Here is a 20,889-nt window from a genome sequence, read left to right on the forward strand (position 1 = left end):
TTGTGTATAATATTGAAAAGTTTTATAAAATAATTATATTATATATTATGATATATATATATATATATATATATATATATATATATATATATATATATATATATATATATATATATATATAGATAGATAGATAGATAGATAGATAGATAGATAGATAGATAGATAGATAGACAGAGAGAGAGAGAGAGAATTTAAATTAAAAAATATATGGACAGGTGTGTATTGGGACAGTGAGGGATATCTGGTAAGTATATTTCTTTATATATTCAAGTATTAATTTACACTACAGAATATGAGAATTAATAAACAATTAGCTTCCACAGAATAAAGAACATTTTCTGCAATGTATCAGTATGTGAGTGTCAACAGCCTATTTCTGCAGTTAAGATATGCAGCCTGCCCTTTATTGTGTCCATTCTGTGTTATCCTCTAGGGTCTTGTGCGGGTCTATAGCTTTATGGATTAATTTCTACAATCAACTTGACTTAATCATATTCCAAAATGAGAGCCTAAAGTCAAATAAAATGGTATATCACATATCTATCTATCTTTTAATTGTACAAAACAAATACAAAAAAAAAAATCTGGACTTACAAATGCTTTGTATTTTTTGTTTGCATTAAAAATGTTAAACAGCTGTGCCATTCCCTTACTATTCTCATTAATGAGAGACAGTCGGCATTTATTTTTGCTACTCCTAGGTAACACTGAGTTTTGCTTATTCCACATACTGGATACTAAAAATGTCCCTTATAGCAAACAATAATTTTAGCATTCAAACTAAATCTCACTGACAAATATTTGAATTGCCCAACATTTATGTCTGCTCTGATCAATATTTATAGTATGCACAAGCCATACATGATAAAATAATGTAATAAATCAGATTATTTTAAAGAGAAAAACAGAATTACAGTTGTTCATTTATAATATCCATGTATTAAGCTGTGCTACATGACTAATCCAAAAACTGATTTTATATATATATATATATATATATATATATATATATATATATATATATATATATATATATATATATGTTCCTGACTAATAGAAATGATTCAAGAAAAGTATCTAAATTAAATAAAGATAGCTGCCTCGTTCTTCTCACTAAATGCTTAATATAATACTGCACATCAGGTTTGGAAATGATTAAAACGCGCAGAAAACATTTTAAAATCATTGGAAAAAACAAAAACCTGTTTAAAAACTCAATTCATGTACAGGTCTAAATTGTGAAGTAAGTGAAGATTAAGAAAAATTCTCAGTTAAATATTAATAACAGATATATTTTTTGTCAACTCATTATTGTTTGCATGTGGTACAGCACACTGCTCTTAGAGAACTTTACACTGTTTTAAAAATGTTATGTGAAACTCTGATTAAACTGCTGTGTATTAAATGGACTGTCATGCAGATTAAATTGTATACTGCACCTTCTAAACCAGACGCTTTTACAGAAGAGCCTATGTAAAATGAGAGTGTGTGCACTCTCTTAAATTTCAAATGCCACACCACTGGGCTGTCTTACTAACATTCCATGATACAACAGCGCTACCTTCTGGCCACTTAGAGAATTACAGGCACAATGTAAAGATATGGCCAAAAGTTTTGCATTTCACCAAAAATTTTAGGATTAAAAAAAAATAAAAATGATATGAACATAATTTAGATCTTGTATAACATCATGTAATCAAATAAACTACAAAATGATTTTGCAGAGGTCTAGCAGAAGCCATAATACTTGTGCAGTATTTCATATTAGATTTCAAAGTCAGTTTTTCGTTAAGTATATGGAAAACAACAAAGCGGTGTGTAATTCAATATGTTAACGGTAACATTATTCAGCAGGTTTCATTTACAAAGCATAATTAGTTTATTTTATAGGATGATGCAAAACTTTTGGCTATAGCTGCAAATATTGCCTCAGTGCAGAGGCATGTAATGTGTTAGTATGAGAACAGGGCGAGGCCACATGGCAGCGAGCAGATAGGAGTAATGGAGAGCCTGCCACTGCTGCTGCAGAAGGTAATGCCTAATGTATGTCACTTATCAGCTCCTTCTATATTCTGAGTATTGTTGAAACTTGTTTTTTATTGAAAGCCATTTACTGTAAGTTTAAGCAAAATGCATTTAAATGTAAGCAAGTTGTGCACATATTTTAAAAATAATAACTGTTATCAAAGTGAGGGAAATGCGTTTGAAGTTCCTGCCATTCTATATTTTGATAGGAATAAACAGCGTCTCGATCTGATTTTGTACTTGGGACACACCAACCCTGATGGTGAACTTGTATCTGTTATGTAAAGTGCACATTTACAATAGTTTAATGAAAACTTTCAGCTTTGCTCTTGTGTGTTTATTATGTCACCAGAACCCCTTCTGTGATATTATAGCCTTATTATGTACAGCTGGTTATTATTATTATTATTATTATTATTATTATTATTATTATTATTATTATTATTATTACACCTATGTGTAGAACATTTGCTGTTTTGTCTTACGACAGGGGAAAAAAAGGACAGTTGCCTCCAGACAGTTATTACAGCAGATTCTCCCCGCTGTACGAGGAAAGGTAAGGTCTGGAATTGGAATTGAACACTTCACAAAAAAACCAAACCAAGCTGGCCCGTGTTCCTGTTTAAAGTTGAAAGGTAGGCAAGGTCATGGTTCTTGTAGATGGGCTTCAAGAGGACATATGTTGGGAAGGTCAACACTGCAGGGTCATCTCCCAGACTTTGGGGAGTGAAAAAAACAGCCTTCAGATCATTCTTGAATTTTATTGATACAGTCAAGAAGCCTGTCGTTTCAGTGTGTGACAGACTTAAAATGCACACACAAAGGTTCTATTTATTGAAGCATAAAGCAGATGATTTGTGCTGCAGTTGCACCCCAAGTATCTCTCTCTTGCCTAACGTATACCACTGATAAGAGGCTTACTTTGGAAACATAAAGGCCTCGTATCCCTTCCGTGGGCTATAAACAAACCCCTTTTTTTCTCTCTTCCTGCTCTACACAATGTGAAGTCTATTTGTACCCATTCATGACTAAATTACAGGTAAAGTTACAACAAATTTGTTTTCTAAAAAAAAAAAAAAGAAAAAAAAACAGTGAGGCCTACGCTGGCGGGAGTAATAACAGCCTTGTCTTTCATTCACATCTCAAGCTGGCAGAATGTTGCTCAGAAACAAACACCACTTCCTGCCACAATGGGCCTGTTCTTTGTGCACTGAATGGGAGCAGGTCTCAATTTGCAGGTGTTCAGGTATAAAGGTAAAGAGAGTATTTGACCCTGGTGTTTTTCTTGCTGTGGTAGGTAACTTCAGTCCGCTTCTTTATATCGCTGTTATCAGAGGAACGGCCACAGTTACTCTTTTTGAATTGGCAGTGCAAGCTGAAGAGAGTTAATTATTTATATAGATGTTATCTCGGGCTCTCTAATGGCCAAAACTCATCCTTTGGAAAGATAATGATGGTAGGAATATAATTGAAACTACATGGCATTATTTGACAACAAGCACAGTGGAATGGATATAGCAGCAATGGTCTTATATATAGTATATATATGAACACTTCTCACAGGAATTTCCCACTTGTTATACGCAATGGATAGTCTTTAAAATTTACAAAGTGCATTTGTAAAACTCAACCCATTTGGAAATATACATTGTTTGCCAAATGTTCCAAATATATACAGTACAGAGGCACTTGAAATATTCAGACAGTTTGGGTTACAACTGTAATTTGTTTTTGTCATCTCAATGGAGAAATTACAGAAGTGGCACCAAGGTCGGAAATCAAATGGACATTATTATCCAGTCCTTCAAAGATATATATTGTGTTATTTTGTATTTATGTATTATGATTTTTTTTATTGTTATGTGTAAAAATGTTATTGTTTTGACAGCATAGCCGTGTGTTTTGTTTTTGTATTTATGCTAAAGCGTGGATGGGAAGCCCATCCACATTAATAATTGAAAAACACCAGTGCAGAATGTGGCCATCTCCCAAATTAATTAGGTGATTAATTCGTTGCTAATGGTCACCTGCATAAAAGCCTGCAGCTCTCTGCACTTGGGAGATGACCACCCTCTGCGTGGCTTTTAAAAAAAATTATTAATATGGATGGGCTTCACATCCACGCTGCAACATCAATACAAAAACAAAACATATAATTTATAATACATAAATACAAAATAATACAGGGGCGGGGGCTGTTCAAAACATAAATAAATAAACAAATACATGTACAGGGCTTCTCGCCCTATATATATATATATATATATATATATATATATATATATATATATATATATATATATATATATATATATATATATATATATATATATATGTAGTCGTAAAAAGTTTACATACCCCAATGGAAATGTATAATTTCCAGAAATTTCTCAAAGACAAAGAATTGTTTCAAAGTGCTAGAATTTCAGTATGATAATGCAGATCCTGATTCTAGAAAAGTCTAGAAAATGCTGGTGAACATTCTTTGAGTATAAAAGGGTTAGGCATAGAATGATTACTGTTATTACCAATAAGTCAATATGGGAAAAAGTAAAGAGTTATGTGAAGGCAGAAAGTGATTTATTGCCATAAAGCTGGAGAAGGATACAACAAGATTTCCAAGCATTTGAGTATCCCAATTTCAACTATTGTTTCTATTATCAAGAAGTACAAAACTCATAGTCTGTCACAATGCTCCCTCAGTTTGGAAGAAAGTTCTTTCACCAAGAACAAGTAGAAAAATTGTTAGGAAGGGTAATAACAATCCGAGATTGACTGCCAAAGATATTCAAAGTGAATTGGTGCAAGTGGGACTGGGGTTTCCATTTCAGCCATAGGTCTCAATGGTCGCAGGCCAAGGAAAAAGCCACTCTTAGGAAAACGTCACAAGGACAATCGCTTAAAGTTAGCAAAATGGTATCTGAATGATGGATATGAGTTCTGGTCAAAGGTTTTGTGGAGTGATGAAACACAAATCAAGCTATTTGGTCACGCTGATAGTCGTTACATTTGGAGAAAGTCTGGTGAGGCGTACAAAGAAAAGAACACCATACCTACTGTCAAGCATGGAGGTAGCAATATACTTCTATGGGGCTGTTTTTCCTCTAATGACACAGGACATTTAGTTCCTATACGTGGTATAATGGATTCCATAGCATGCCAAAATATATTGGCCAATCATCTGAAACCCTCCACTATAAAAATTGGTTTAAAGCACAACTGGACATTCCAACACAACAACTATCCAAAGCACACATCAAAATCTACTTCAGAATGGTTAAAGAAGAATAAAGTCAAGGTTCTGGAATGGCCTCATCAAAGTCCTGATCTACAGTAAATCTGATTGAGAATCTTTGGTATGTTGAAAAAGGCTGTACACAAGAGAAGTCCTCGGAATTTGAATGAACTGGAACATTCTACAACAAGATCTACTCAGAGTGACTGCAAACATCATAAAAAAGCTAAGAGGGCAATAAAAAAAATGTTTAAATGTCATTTGAAGCAACTTGCTCTTTAAATGTATATTTATTAAATTAATTACATTTAATTAAATGTATTTTTTGGGACTCTTGGCATTTTTGTCTGGCATTTTCATTAACTTTTGCGACATATTAAAAACGGAATTGAAATGTTAAGTGATCAGTACTGTTTCCCTCTCTCATGTAGCACAGGGACGCACAGCCCATTGGACAGCGTGCCACTGTAGAGAAATGAAACGTGTAAAATACCAAATGTTAATGCTAAATGCTGTAGCACTTAAAACAACTGAAAAGGCTAGAGCCAGTCTAATAGACAGGTTCTGCTGCAAATTATGCACAATCACATTAGGGATTATACATTGGTCTTGTAACATAATTCACTGATTTATAAGCTATAGAGTGTCCTTTTGATGATGGCTCAGTTGTCCAATTATGTATTTCTGCTTATTACAGAGGAGGGATGACAGCGGCAGAGAAAGGGACTTTTCAAATGCTGCACAGATGTCAACAAGAGAGAAAAAAAGATCATTTGCCCATGTGTTGATAATTCATCCCCATTCAGGATCAGCACTTACCAGAATGACAAATTTTTTTTGAGTTCCAAATCACGTCTTTAATTTCTAATTAACATAAGGATATAAAAGTGCTACAATACAGCGAATAAGTGCAAGAAAGTTGTCTTTTTGTGTGTGTCCCCTTTTCACTCAGTAGCGGTTTGGATTGTGGAACAGAGAGAATAAACTTTTCTTTCATTGATCGAGATTAACCAGTTGGTACAGCATGTGATCATGGTGGAAGTGCTCACAAGCGTGTTGCTGCAGTATCTGAGCATCCCCTTATTGAATTTTGCAATGATATTGAAAGGTAATAACACTTTTTTACCCTACTTATTGGGAGCCTATGTACCAAAGACAATGAATTCTGTAAATTCTGTTTGTAAAATACCAGGCTAAATCAAATCTGGGAATGCTTTTAACTATTTGTCTTCCGATAGTAATATTTCAGTGCATTTTTTAAAATCTCAATTACAGCAGACACCCATTATCCAAACTCATTTTGTTCTGATGATCAGGTGTTTGGGATAGTCTCGGTTGTGTTCAATAAACTGTAAGCTGACCTGAAATTGGTTTAGATAAACCATGGTTTCAGATAATCAGGTTTTAGATAAACAGGTGACAGCTGCATTAACTCAAAACCCAATGAAAAATGACACTAAGCTTTTTTTTTTCATAAAGTTTAGATTTGCTATATTTTTAAAGCACGGACTCAAAATGTAATCTAACCTATAATGGACAATTTACCGGTCTTCAGGTAAGACTCGGGAGAAGTCATTAAGATGCTGCAGAATATGTTTCCTTTTCATCTTACCAGAAAGGCAGCTAGGCTCCTCTGTGGAGATTCCCACTCCAGACAGCTGTTAATGTAGAGGCCGGCATTTATAAGCACCATGATACAGCGTTTTACACGATTAAAGTTCCTCAGCAGCAGCTGTACAGGGATAAAACATCACAAAGTTACATGTGTTAGTCTCTGTAACATCTGTTTTTAACTTGGGGCACTGGACACTGGTGCCTGTCCCCATATTAGAGCAGGAAATGGCTTTACAGACTCTAAGAGCTGGTTTACCAGGAAACTGGCATTTGGTATGAACCTGTAACATAGCTTTCCTTCAAGGGAAACATGGAATACATTTCTGCAGCTAAATAACACACACTTACATTTAGTCTGATGTTTTGATCTGTAAACGGTTAAACTATAGTAACTTTAGGCTTTAAAAAAGATCGTATTATGTACAGAAATTCCTGTCCCGAAACATTTAATCCTATGATGCACTGCACCATACTACATTTTACATTACTGGTGGATGTTAGGTTAGAATAGCAATGGGAATTTACATTACTGGTAGATATTAGGTTCGCATCACTGACTAAACGGTGCGATACAAACACATCTGCTGGCTTGGTTGGACTAATGTCCGAGGAGCAGGTAAATCCTGTTTACAGTAGGTACGTAAAACTCCTCAATAAAACTCCAAGTCTATGCGCTTGTTGCTCGGTCCCATAGATTTAGCTTTATTCTTGAATAATTCAACATGTTAGGCCTGGCCAATACCAGGCAGGGAGACCTCCAGAGAAGATCAGGAGCTGCTTGATTAAAGTGCTCCTGTAAGGTCTGGCCAGGCAATGCAGTAGAGAGCTATGTTCTTGTGCCAAAACCCCTACATTGTATATGTGTGTGTTACTTATAGATTTTTTGTAGCTGAAGTGATGATTGAAAGATAAAAAAAAGAAACATTGGTACTGCATAACCTCCAAAGAAACTATATATATATATATATATATATATATATATATATATATATATATATATATATATATATATATATATATATATATATAAAAATGGGTAACTCACAGTCGTTCGTTGCCCCTTTAAAATCAGACCCAGCACACAAGGAATGGAGTATTAAAGCGTTTAATAATACAAAATAAAAATAAACCAAAACAAACAGCTAGCTAAACTTGAGCAAATAACTAAAACATAGGAACAGGAACCTAAACAAAAACACAGAGTTTTTCCCAATTTTCAAAAAGGGTTTACACTATCCTTCTTTTAACTACAGCTGTACACACACACGTTCATGTTTATGTGTTTCAGTGGATGATTACTGTCATTGCTGTACTTACATATACATATATATATATATATATACATACACACACACACACACACACACACACACACACACACACACACAGCATCTGGTAACATTCACAACAGCTTCACTCAGCACACTTCATTATTGAGACAATTTATTCATTTCAAGTGAAATCGTTTACAAGGCGCATTAAAATAAAAAAAAAAAAAGACAAAAGGTCTTAAGATTTTCGTAAGTCGGACAGCTTTTTTTGACTTTCGAAAAGGCCTGTTTTGGAACACACAGAATACAGCAGCTACAGGGTCTAAGAGCATAAAGGCATCACACAACGCCCTGGCAATATGTCAGCTCTGCACAAACAGTGGGCAGTGTGTGACTCCTCTCGTTCAGACCTCCCCCTCAATCCAGCCTTCAGTCAGAAGACCACATTCAGTACTGTGACAATGGACTGGATTACAATGATCTCATTCAGCACCAATAGGATGGAGCACCTTCACAAGAGGGCATGTTAGTGACAGTCTGGCATTTCTATTCACCATATAAATAAATACAAAAATAACATCTTTAACAGTGTGTTCCCCCCTGACATGTCACTTAGTTTCAGTAGCTTCTGAGATATATACATATAGAAATCTAGATATTATTACCTGTTTGGACACCCTGGGTTCCTCCTCAATATACTTCTGCTCTATAGGTGTTAACGTCCTTATGCCAGCTTTAACCTAAAAGCACAAATACATATACTCGTGTGTCACAACACCTGATACCCCTTAGTGATTTCTATAACTTAAACTGTTACATGTCACCCCATGACTGCCAATGTGTACCCCCCATGTATTGGAATGTCCAGAAGATACAGTGTAAAATATGGCTTCAAAACTAATCCTGCTGTGTTAAAGACATATGCAACTGGGTATGTGCCCAGGAGGCAGCAACAGTAAGACGAGGGACCTGGATTCAATCCAACCTTTTGGCAAGTATGCTGTAGAGATATAAGGATGGTTAAGGTGTCTCTGTGATCTGCAGTGTCTCAGTGTGACGCATTGGTAGTTTATGAACCCTTTCTCAGCTGGGTTTGAGAGGGTGTATTAGTTGGTTGCCAGTTTTCGGAGCAATGTTTAACCTAAGACAATGAGGTTACTTTTAGTCTCTAAAGTTTAGTGAAAAGGATCCTTGGTCACTGTTTAAATTAAAGCACAGTGGGCCAAATGCAGAAGTAGTCCAATGCATGAACCTCACGAATGACCTTTGTGTAGACGTAGCTCCCTGTTTTATATTCACATCAGACGCTGGGGAATGGGAAACTATATGATTCACAACTCCATTTTAACAAATTAACCACTTTATTAAAAGCTGTATTTAAAAAAGATGCTGTTGCTCAGTAACTGCAGGGACCCCCATTTTTCGCAGGCAGGAAAAAAAAGTTGTTTAGGTTTGGTAATCTGATTGATTAGTTACCATCACCATCTGCCATAAGGTTTGATTTAATCCAGACCCTCGGATCTGGAAGTATGATTTGGAGAGGGTTATTATTATTACCAGGTGCGACGGGCACTTATAAATAAATAAACAAATAAATAAGTCAAATAACCAAACACAAGAACATTCTACAGGCAGCCCAAGTGCAGTGAACTAGGAAGAGCATATCTCTCTCTCTCTCTCAATATTAAAAAGGCATGCAGAACAGCAGGAATAACAAAAACTTCCCTACAAATCACAAAGTCTTTCAAGAAAGTCTTTAGCAATATGAAAAAGAAAAGAAAAAGGGGAAAAATACAAAGTTCAGACTTACAGCGTTAAAAATCACATCTATTTCAAGAGAGATGACCCCCTTTGTTGGCCCTGTCAGCTGCTTGTTTTTCAAGACGTAGGCTCTCTGTTCACCATTTTGAATCTGCGGGAAAAGGACATGACAGCCGTCTGTCTCGCAGTCTCAACTGAATACACTCCCTCTGTGAACTTTGACCCCCAGCTGCTGAAACTGACAGAGAACCCAAAACAACTGTGGCAACTCTGACAAGTACCTGTTCATTACCACGAGCAAGCCTGTCAAAGCAGAATTAACTATCTTGGGATTCCACATTGACGAGACTTGGTACATTAAGTTTTTTTTTTTCTTCTTTTGTGTTATTATTACAAACCTTGGTTGAGAAATGACAGACGGAAAGCAGTGTTTTGTTGTTTTTTTTTTTTTATCAAAAGGGAAGAGAAAAATAATAAGTTGCACTGAACTTACAAACAACAACGGGATGGCAACCTTGCCCAGGAAGTCAGCAGTGCGATCTCTGTCTTCATCATACACTGTCACTTCAAGGACAGAGTGGATGTCTTTGACGTTGCTGGAGATTTTATACACACAGACACACAAAAAGAAATGTTTATTAATGAGCCAAAAATATAACAATGATAATGCATGTCTATTACATGAATACAATATTAAGACATTACTATTATGACTGTTAGTCAATGTCTTTTTTTTTTACATATAGTCCAAATATCCCAAAAATGATAAACTAATTTTTGCAAAAATGTTTCTTACATGTGGTATTATTTGTTATTACTTTACTGCATATATAGATAGATAGATAGATAGATAGATAGAGATAGATAGATAGATAGATAGATAGATAGATAGATAGATAGATAGATAGATAGATAGATATTGTTTTAATAAATACAAGAGAAAATTAGACTGAAGTATAGTTTTTAATTTCTATTACAGATGGGATGATATCATCTAATTGTAAAACACATAAACAAATATGTTTTAAGATGCTGTTTTCATCAAAGTCATCCGTTCTTAACACTGGTAAACATTGTATGATCCTCTTTGGAACTAATTTACTAAATAGGTATTCTGTAAATTCAAAATTTTCATTCTTGGCATAAATTATATATTTAAATACAGTACATCCTTGTTTCGTTTGTACTGTTAAATGCTATTACCAGTGTATTATTGTACTTCTAGTGTCACCTGATACATTGTCCACAGTAAATAACTAAATATTTGGATATTTTACAACCTATTAATCATTAACTAGTATGCAGCTGAATAATTCTAAACTAACTTGTCCTCAATTACACACATCTGTTTATATTCTTCCAGTTTGGTTTAAAAACATTGCATATGTTTGTGGATGCCCAGTGGACGCTTACTTAAATCAGTCAGTCAATCTTGTTTAACTGGAAGCGCTGAAATTCGCTTGAAGTAATTAAACATGTTTTTTAAACATAGAGGGAAATGGAACGTTGGGGGGCAGGTTAATAACTCCACAGAACCACTTTAGAACCGGTCTATGTATTTTAAACTGTATCAAGGCAAATAGGGTTGCATGAATTGGATTTTGCATTAGTGCAGCACTTACAAAGTGAACACCTTGTTCCACTCAGGGTTAAGATTCTTATAGACAGTGTGCGTCTGAAGCCTGTCATTGCCTAACTCCACTACGCAGAATGGGTCGCTTTTGCCTACAAGGGAAAAAAACAGAAAGAAAGATAAAAGGAGATACATTAACTTTATCACCCAGTACTCTTATCACCCGTCTGTTAATCCAGTGACCACGCACGGAGGGGAGCAGGACAGCATGTCCTGATAAACATGCTGGAAAGCACTCCAAGGTGGATGAAGACCACCTTCTGCAACCTTGAAAAGATGTAGGTTAAGCCAGTCTTGTTTTTTTTATAGCATCACTGCCCAGCATTATATATGTATAGACAGACAGAAAGAAGATAATCATGTTCACAGAAGTTACAACCCCTACAGCATTATTGAACCTAAATGCCATCAGCACTTGATTGATTCAGGATGCACATGCAGCTCTGTGGATCCGTAAAACACGCAGCTGGAATTAAAAATTGAAGAAAAACTGTGAGGTATACCTCAGTGTTCAAGTAAATATAGGTTATATAGCAACTCATCTACTCGGGGCATTGGATAAGCATTAAATTTCGATTTCTCATTAATTCGTCTGAAATCAATGCAAAATCGAGTTGACCCGTCTGGCTTATCGACTAACACGACCGGACTGTTCCAGTCACTTTGGGACTCTTCTATTACTCCCAGTCTCAGCATTTCGTCAATTTCCGCTTTTATTACCTGTCTTTTACGCTCAGGTATACGGTACGGCCACTGGCGAACTAGCGCCCCCGGCTCAATATCAATGTGATGAGGGGCTACTCGAGTCTGCCCCGGGACTGAAGAGAACACGTCAGGAAACTCCGCCACCAGACCATGAGCCTGACATTTCTGCGTTGGTGTCAGATTCTCAGCAATCTGTACCGATCCTTTTCTTGCCAACACAGAATGATCAGGTCCCAGGTCCGTGACGTCATCTGCATGCGCCACTACCAACGCCTCTGGTTGTAACCAAGGCTTTAAGAGATTGATATGGTAAATGTGTTTCTCTGTCCGTCGCTCCGGCTTGCAGATTTCATAGTCCACCTTCCCAACCTGGCGTGTAACCTCAAAGGGTCCTTGCCACTTAGCCAAGAGTTTCGACTCAGAACTGGGTAATAATAGAAGTACCTTATCCCCCGGCTGAAATGTGCGCAACCGGGCTCCTCGGTTATATTGTGTCTCCTGTCTGTGCTGCGCCTGCTGCAAATTGTCATGCGCCCATTTCCGCACAGACTCAAGACGTTTGCGCAGGTCCAACACATACCGGACGGTATTGGTCGAATTGTCCTGCTGCTCCTCCCACATCTCTCTGACCAGATCGAGCACGCCCCGGGGTCTCTGCCCATACAACAGCTTGAATGGTGAAAACCCAGTAGAAGCCTGGGTAACCTTCCTGATCGCAAAGAGAAGGGGAGGAATCAGCTGGTCCCAGTAACGCACATGTTCTTAAGGGTCTTATTAAAGCGTTCCACCAAACCGTCGGTCTGAGGATGAAACACTGAGGTCCTAATGGTCTTAATTCCCAAAAGCTTACATGTTCCGCAGATTAGCCGGGACATAAAATTGGTGCCTTGATCGGTTAGTATCTCCTTGGGAATCCCCACCCGGGAGAAAACCTTCACAAGCTCGTTGGCAACAGACTTAGCGGACATAGATCGGAGGGGAATTGCCTCTGGATAACGCGTAGCATAATCCAGAATGACAAGTAGGTGGGTGTATCCTGCCGCACTCCTTTCTAGTGGCCCAACTATGTCCATCCCAATACGCTCAAACGGAGCTTCCACTAGGGGCAAAGGCACCAGTAGGGCTCGTGGAACAGCTCTAGGGCTGGCCTTCTGACATTCCCCACAACGCTCACAAAACCGCTTCACATCGCCATCCAGCCCCAGCCAGAAGAACTGTGACACAAGCCTTGCTTTAGTTTTATCCCTTCCCAAATGACCAGACAGGGGAATAGCGTGAGCCAGCTGCAACAAATCCTCCTTAAAGGGCTGAGGAATGAACAACTGATGACGCACTTCACCAGTCTGGGGTAATTTATCAACACGGTACAGTAGGTCTCGATCAATTTCAAAGTGGGGGTACGTGGCGGCGCGTCTGGGCTCGACCACCCGACCATTAACCACCGCTGCTTGGTCAAAGAGCCTGCCCAGCACATCGTCACGCCCTTGCTCGAGTCGGAAGTCACGGGAGCGAGCTAAGAAATCAGCTCCCATGGCTTCCAACTTGGGGTCAGGTCGGTCCCGAGCAGAGGCAGCTGAGCCAGACCCCTGCGCTGGCTCCGCGACCTTCCCCCCAGACTCTTCACCAACCGCCCCCACTCCCTCCATTGCCAGCTCTCATTCTTAGCGATCAGGCGCTCCCGTTTAGTTTTATGGGGTTTAAATCTGTGGCAAAACCACTCTGGATCGCGAAAGGGAAAAATCTCTCCAATTACTTCCTCTTTCTTAGCCAATAACGAAGACGGGGCTGTCAGAGCAGCCAACCAATCTTTAAACTGCTCACAGTCCCGTCCCAGAACTACTGGTACCGGCAATCGAGGACATAATCCTACCCGCACCTGCGTCACCTGCTGGCCAATAGTCATACACACATTGATCTTGGGATAAGAGCGGACATCCCCATGAATACATTTAATATGCACCCATCCCAATATGCGTTTATGCCCCGGTGAGATTAGGCTCTCCTGTACCAGAGACTGACTACACCCTGAGTCCAGGAGAGCCTGGGTTTTTGTACCATCCACTGTCACAGGAATAACAAAACCCGGGTGCTGAAGTGACTGAGGTAATTGAACACGCCTACCTGGTCGGCTGAAGTCACACTCCATCACGGGGCAGTCCCGGGAGAGGTGGCCCACCTCCCTGCACGTCCAACACCTCGGTGGGCTGGTTTCTCTCCCCGAAGTTTTGGAAAGAGGGGGAAACACTGGAGCCATAAAAGGGGCTCACCAATAAGGCGTCCGCGCAAGACCCCGGTCCGACAGTGCAGCAGACCGTGGGTATCCCCACCCTGCCCCAGTACCCGGGCCGGGAGCTCCCGCCGACACCCCCCGACCAAATCCTGGACTACCCCTTCCCCCCAGTCCCTTCGCCCTTTCCGGGGCCAGTTGAGGGGACAATCCCGTAGCCGCACTCCTCCCAGGTAGTTTCGCAGGCGTTGGTTCCGCTGCCTGGTACCACTCGGCAAGTTCCTCCCGGTCCAGCGTGTCTGGTGCCTGCCGCTGGACTCACAGCTGAGGTTCCGGGGCTAGACACTCCAGGAAGCGCTCCACCACAATCATCTCCACCACCCTGGCTTTGGTGTTCAGCTCCGGGTTCAACCAACCCAGGGTGTAATCCTTCAGACGGTGGGCGATGGCTCGTGGGTGCTCCCCTACCGCAAACTGCTCCTCTCGGAATTTCTTCCGATACCCCTCTGGTGTAGCCCCCATGCGATTAAGGATGACGGTTTTCAGCGTGGGGTAATCCATCATCCGATCTGGGGACAGCATTCTCGCTGCTGCTTGCGCCTCCCCTGTGAGCTGAAGCAGGTAACTAGCCCACTGGGCTGGATCCCACCTGGCCGAGGTCGCCATGGCCTCAAACACCTCTAAATAGGTGTCGGGTCGATCCTCGGCCGTCATTTTTGTGGGGCGTTGTAACTGGGGGTCTGGAGCTGCGGGTCTAGCCGCCCCCTGTACTGCCGCGGTGAGCGTCTGTCGCAGGAGGTCCATCATCGCAGCAAACTGTGTAGCATCCATCGTTAGTCTGCTCCTTCTGTAGCTGCACTGCTTGGGGCAGTGCCAGTGAATCCCACTTCTCACACCACGTGTGGAAGGGGTGTGGGTAATTCACTGACTAGGAGACAGACAGGTGTAATCGAAAACACCACCCAGGTGCCCAGTTTTATTTGCGAACAGTTCTTGCTTTTTCCCGCAGAGGGCACTGTTGACCGTGGGCTGCCTATCAACGATGATAGACAGCACCACAGAAATACCACAGCTGGTAACATCACATGACCGCCTTTATTTTACTTTCGTTTTATGTTTTTGTTAATAAATCCTGTGCGCCTGTGCTGGCGTTTCAACACCACCTCAGTCTCTCTGTATGCTTGAACAGCGGCTACCCACACGTGTGACCCGAGGAAGACCCTGTCACAAGCAATAACATACTTTTAAAATGACCCAACCTGGAATCATAATGCTGAAGTCAAATACCTGCGTGAATTCCACACACAGTAGCAATATAACCCTCTTTCATTACACATATACAGTGCGATTCATTCACAATGCACCACAGGAATACCAATAGACCTTAATGGCAGACAGGAGCATAACTGTACAGAGTTCATGCACAAGTCTTGGGCAAAGCAGAGGAGTTACATGAAACGTTATCCAGACAAGCCAAAGCCAAGCAAGTCTAGGCTATTTATTCACACTGTGCAGGTATATGTTCCTGGTCACTGTCTATTTGAAACTGTGGAACAAATCAAGAAATGTATTTTTTCCTATGGTGCATTTATTTATGAATCACCCTGTAGTGTACTGTATATAAAATGCTGGAAATCCATGAAAGGCTGTGGAATAAATGATCCATCGAAAGCACATACCCACAGCATGGCTGCAGGGCTTCCGAGTAGCTTTCTGCACCAGTGCTTGTTACCCTACAGAGAGAAAGCGGCAAGATTCTGCTTTTTGATCCTTCCATCCAATTCTGCTTACCTATGCTGGGATAACATTGACACATTCACACACATTCTCCATCTATTTATATACCATATTGAAGCCACTTGTTTGTAATGTCAGACAATCAGTGCTTGCAATTCAATTTATGTACTGTATACTGTATTTTTCTCTTACACAATATTAGAGAGTAAGTAGCGGGTTTCCGAAAAATATAGCATTGCACATCCCCAGGTGTTGCTACAACTGTTTAAATAATGTACCTGTAATTTTCCTATTCATTGTGAACATCTTGACAACTTATAACTTTTAAGAGTGTTTCAAAGCTGTTTTCAAAATGCACTGCTAGTGTGAGGATTATTGCCCACATTGTAAAGCAAGTAACTCAGAAATAACGATCCATGATGTGGTGCGGAAATGAAAAGCCAGAGCAGCTGTTATCTTTTTTTGTTTTTTTCCTGCAGCGAGTTAGAGGACAGATCTCAAATCCCAGTGCACTAGAGCGGCCATTTTGAAAAGAGCTTTGAAACAGACTTTAAACTTAAGTGTAAAAAGTTGTGAGGGTGTTAACAATCAAGAGAAATTACTGGCACATTATTTAAACAGCTGTAGCAACACATGAGGACGTACGATGCTATATTTTTCAGAACCCCGCTACTTACTCTAAGTTCGGGTAGAAAAGTGTCCCACTCATTTCACAAATTCACATGGTTTTCTTCAGTCTGTCAAACAGTACAACAAACATAACGGGTTATTGTGCTGCATTTTACTAAAAACTCTAACATGAAAAACAAGAGATATTACCATACAAGAAACAAACTGTTGTATCTGTTTATTATCCCATGATGTGTCCTTCATCATTAGTTATCGCTGATTCTGCACTTGTGGGTTTTAGCAGTACAATATCGGCACTCTAGTATGAATTTCATGTGAACGAGACGAAGTTAAAGAGTTAAGATCTTATTTCCCCCGACTTAATATTTCTTTAGTGGATATTTATCATGTATTTGAGAAAGACATGCCTGTGGTACTCCAGATAAATGCCTCAATTAATTGTGCTGGGAAAGAGACCTCTTGGAGCTGAACTGGAGCTGTGAGCTCTTTATTAGAAGCACTGTTCTGTAGCCCATAACCTTGTTCCCTGACACTTCTAGTTTCCAATTTAAACAAGTCTCCATGCTGCCTGCTCTAAAGGGCTTTGTCTCCCTGTCATTGTTAAGAGAGCCGAAGCAACCGAGAAGTGTGAAATCAGAGATCATGAGCTGAGCGGTTCCCCTGGGAACACCGGACCGACCATGCAGAAGGTCAAAGTCACGGGCTGGACCATCTGAGAGTGTCGGATCGCTGGTCTGTGACACAGCAGGGGAGGCCTGCCATTGAACACATCTTAATTAAAACTCGCAGACAGCCAAACAGACCGCTTGCAAGGGGGAGCCATCAAAGCAGTGCCCAGGTTTAGCATTCTTAATGATTCTCTGAAGTTGAGGGGACCACTGCTGGGAATGATAAGTACTTCACTTTTTTTTTTTTGTTACTATTGGTTTAAGAATAGAAAAATAACATTTCAAATAGTTGCAATACATTTTAAGAATGCAAAAGGCATGCTGAATAGTTTCAGTGTGTGTGAGTCTAAAAACAACAATGCAGTCCAGTCCTAAACATTAACTATTGGCACTCCTTTACTATTGGACCACATGTCAGTCTGTTCACACCAGTGTCGAAATGCTCTTTTTTCTACAAGAAGTCAAATGGGTTTCCTAGTATAATAAGAAATAATTACCTGAAATTGATTTAAAAAGTCCAATGTTTTGTGTAAAAGTATTTAAAACTTAACATTTTCATCAATTGATTTCAACAGTAGTGCTGGATGTATCAGTTAATTAAGTAATTGTTTTGTTCCTGGCTAAAGTCACAATTGAAATCTTAATTAAGGGCACAAAATGACTACAACAAGATCACAGCAATTATCACTGGGCACAGTTTTAGATAGACTCAGAAAGAGTTTGGAGGGGCACTGGGACTGACAATGTGAGACTGGCTTGTGGCTTGCTTGAGGGGAGCTCAAAGGAACAAAAAGGAATATGATGTTTATAATAATACATCTATCTTTGCCTTAATTATGTTGTCAACATGGAATAAAGTGAAAAGTGATTCAAAGAGGCACAGGAAAACAGAAAATACTACTTGACATAATAGGTGCATCTAATGGGAACACTAAATGATGAATTGAAAATGCAATATTTGGGGTAAATAACTGAAACCTGAGCACTAAAGTATACTTAAGTATAAAGTTCTACAAGAAGTGCTTAGGACCAGAGTTATTAACGTCTTCAGCTAATGTTACCAAACAAATTAGAAAGCGAGAACGAGGTTTGTTGTAGCTTGTCTACCTTCTTTTCTGTGTGAGTGTAAAATCCTATGAGGGTACAGCTTGTTAATAAAAAAAATCAATGCATTCTAATGTCCCAACGTCATACATAAGTATGTGTGGGAGTTATAAATTGAAGCTCTAAATATAACAACGAATCCCTTTTTATCTCTATTAACCTCAACAATTTGACCTGCAACGTCCAACATTGGGCTTTTGAGAGTGAGAAATAAAAAAAAAAGAAAAAGAATGGAAAAGTGCCCACTACAATCAACAGTTTATTAGGGACTTCAATGAAGGGAACCACTGTGGCAGCATTCAGTCAGACAAAGCTCCTCATTTCCCTACAAAGTGAAAGGACTGAGGGTTTCGGTAAACAGACAATTGTGCTTTTTTTTTTTTTCAACCAGTTCATTCAAAGACATTCTGAATTGCCCATTTATTCACAGAGAGTTAATACAATGCATTTGAATTGAATGTGTGGCAACAAGAGAAAAACACATTACAATTCTAAAAAAAAAAAACATTCCTATCCTATGATAAAAATGTATAAAAATTAATTATTTGAATTAGAGCCTTTTGTTTACTGGTGCTTCAGAAGAAATAGCACACCAGCAAACAACAAAATAGCAATCACATTTCACCCAAATCCTTCAGTTTTGTGGTTTGTTTACTCTGGCTATTGAATTACGCATACATATGGTACCTGTTTGAGTGTGAACAATGCATTCTCTACTGTTAGAACATTTACAATGATTTATTGTGTCAGGAGTGACTCAAAGTAATAATTCAGAATTGACTATATAATTATGAACCTCTGACACTACAGTATAAATCTGAATGAAATGACAGCATTGTATTTTTATTTCTTCAATTGCTGTATATGTTTCATATCATCTGGCTTCTATTCATTCTTGCCGATGTCTGAGTTTGTCATGAGAAGTGCTGCTTCCCTTTTTGACCATAACCCAGAATCCTTAGCTCCTCTGCTCAGTCTACCTTGTTTCTGCTTCTGTTAATCAGAACGTCGAACACAACCAAGACCTCCCCTCTCACCCCACAACATCTCTGCTTGAGGCCCCATCTTCAGAGGCCACAAACACCAGGGTACCTGCAGACATTTCAAAGCCAAACAAAGAGGAAAGAAGAACAGAATTCCATAGACAATATTAAAGCACATTAAACAAATAAAAAGATACAACACCCACCCACCAAAATCTGCAGCAGGCAAGAACAGATTTCAAACTGGAAATGCAATCTGCAGCACATCAAGCCCTTTCCAGCCTTTCCATTGTGATACTGTCCCGCAGACCAGGCCGGCCTGATTATACAGTCCCGTAAGCTGTCTGGCTGATGACCTTCTAATGTATTACAGGGCTGTTCCAATATTATAGATTAAATAGCCTTATTATTGACTAGTGGTGAATTAAAAAATATATTTAACCCACCTTAACCCTTTACGCACCCGGCATTTGGCCTGCTTACTATACTATTCAAGAAAACTGGAAATAAATAACAATACAAGAAAGCTTAAAAGCCAAAGAACAGAAGTTTATTATTTTTTACAAAACACGCCCAACTGATTTCTTGTCTGAAACGGTATTAAACATATTAAACGGTACTGTATATATTAAATTGTATGTATTAAACACAAAGATCTGCCTGTGGAATAGGAAACTGTACACATTAAACAGTGAGTATGTCCTAAATGAATTAGATTTAACTAGAGGAATTCCCCATTAAACCTCATGTTGTTTGGTAGGGACATGCCTCCTCGATATGTTGTAAACAGAACTCATAACATGGTCCGTTATAAGTGGAGTGCACCAATAATAATAATAATAATAATAATAATAATAATAAATGGACAAATAAAAACGGTTTTAACAACATGCGGCAAGGTTGAAAATGTGACTAATGTAAAAAGTGTAATATGGGTTATAAACTAAACAGGTGAATTAAGAAATCAAAGACAACCCTTCTGATTGGGTGAGAAGGTAGGTACTCTCCATGGTCACCCAATAATTGACATCTACGAGCCAAGGCCATAATTATATGCCAGATATTGGTTATGTGTCAATTATGTCAATTTCCAAACTGGACGAAGACGAAATATGTTTTTAGATCAAAACCAATCTGGAGCAGAATGCAGATGGCATGGCAATGGTCCTTTCAAAGCTTGTTAAATGTTTGTTTTGCTCACCTGTGACGTCAGCTGCCATTAACCCTTCTGCCCTGACCACCTTCACCTGGACTATGCCCACGTCCTTCATGTTGTGAAAGGATCTCAGAAACCTC

General features: G+C 39.1%; 1 protein-coding gene across 13 annotated transcripts in view; it reads right to left on the reverse strand.

Moving 5' to 3' along the window:
• LOC121313120 (multiple C2 and transmembrane domain-containing protein 1-like) overlaps positions 1–20,889 on the reverse strand; it is a 151,023-nt gene that overhangs the window by 42,255 nt on the left and 87,879 nt on the right. For all 13 annotated transcript variants that reach the window (XM_041245318.1, XM_041245336.1, XM_041245327.1 and 10 more), the window contains 6 exons: positions 20,795–20,888; positions 11,529–11,631; positions 10,400–10,502; positions 9,956–10,057; positions 8,811–8,885; positions 6,873–6,992 (listed from right to left, as the gene is read on the reverse strand). In XM_041245318.1, coding sequence (XP_041101252.1) covers positions 6,873–6,992; positions 8,811–8,885; positions 9,956–10,057; positions 10,400–10,502; positions 11,529–11,631; positions 20,795–20,888 — 597 coding nt within the window. The remainder of the gene's footprint in view (positions 1–6,872; positions 6,993–8,810; positions 8,886–9,955; positions 10,058–10,399; positions 10,503–11,528; positions 11,632–20,794; position 20,889) is intronic.

This window comes from Polyodon spathula, chromosome 1, assembly GCF_017654505.1.
Source record: "Polyodon spathula isolate WHYD16114869_AA chromosome 1, ASM1765450v1, whole genome shotgun sequence".
Lineage (NCBI taxonomy): Eukaryota > Metazoa > Chordata > Actinopteri > Acipenseriformes > Polyodontidae > Polyodon > Polyodon spathula.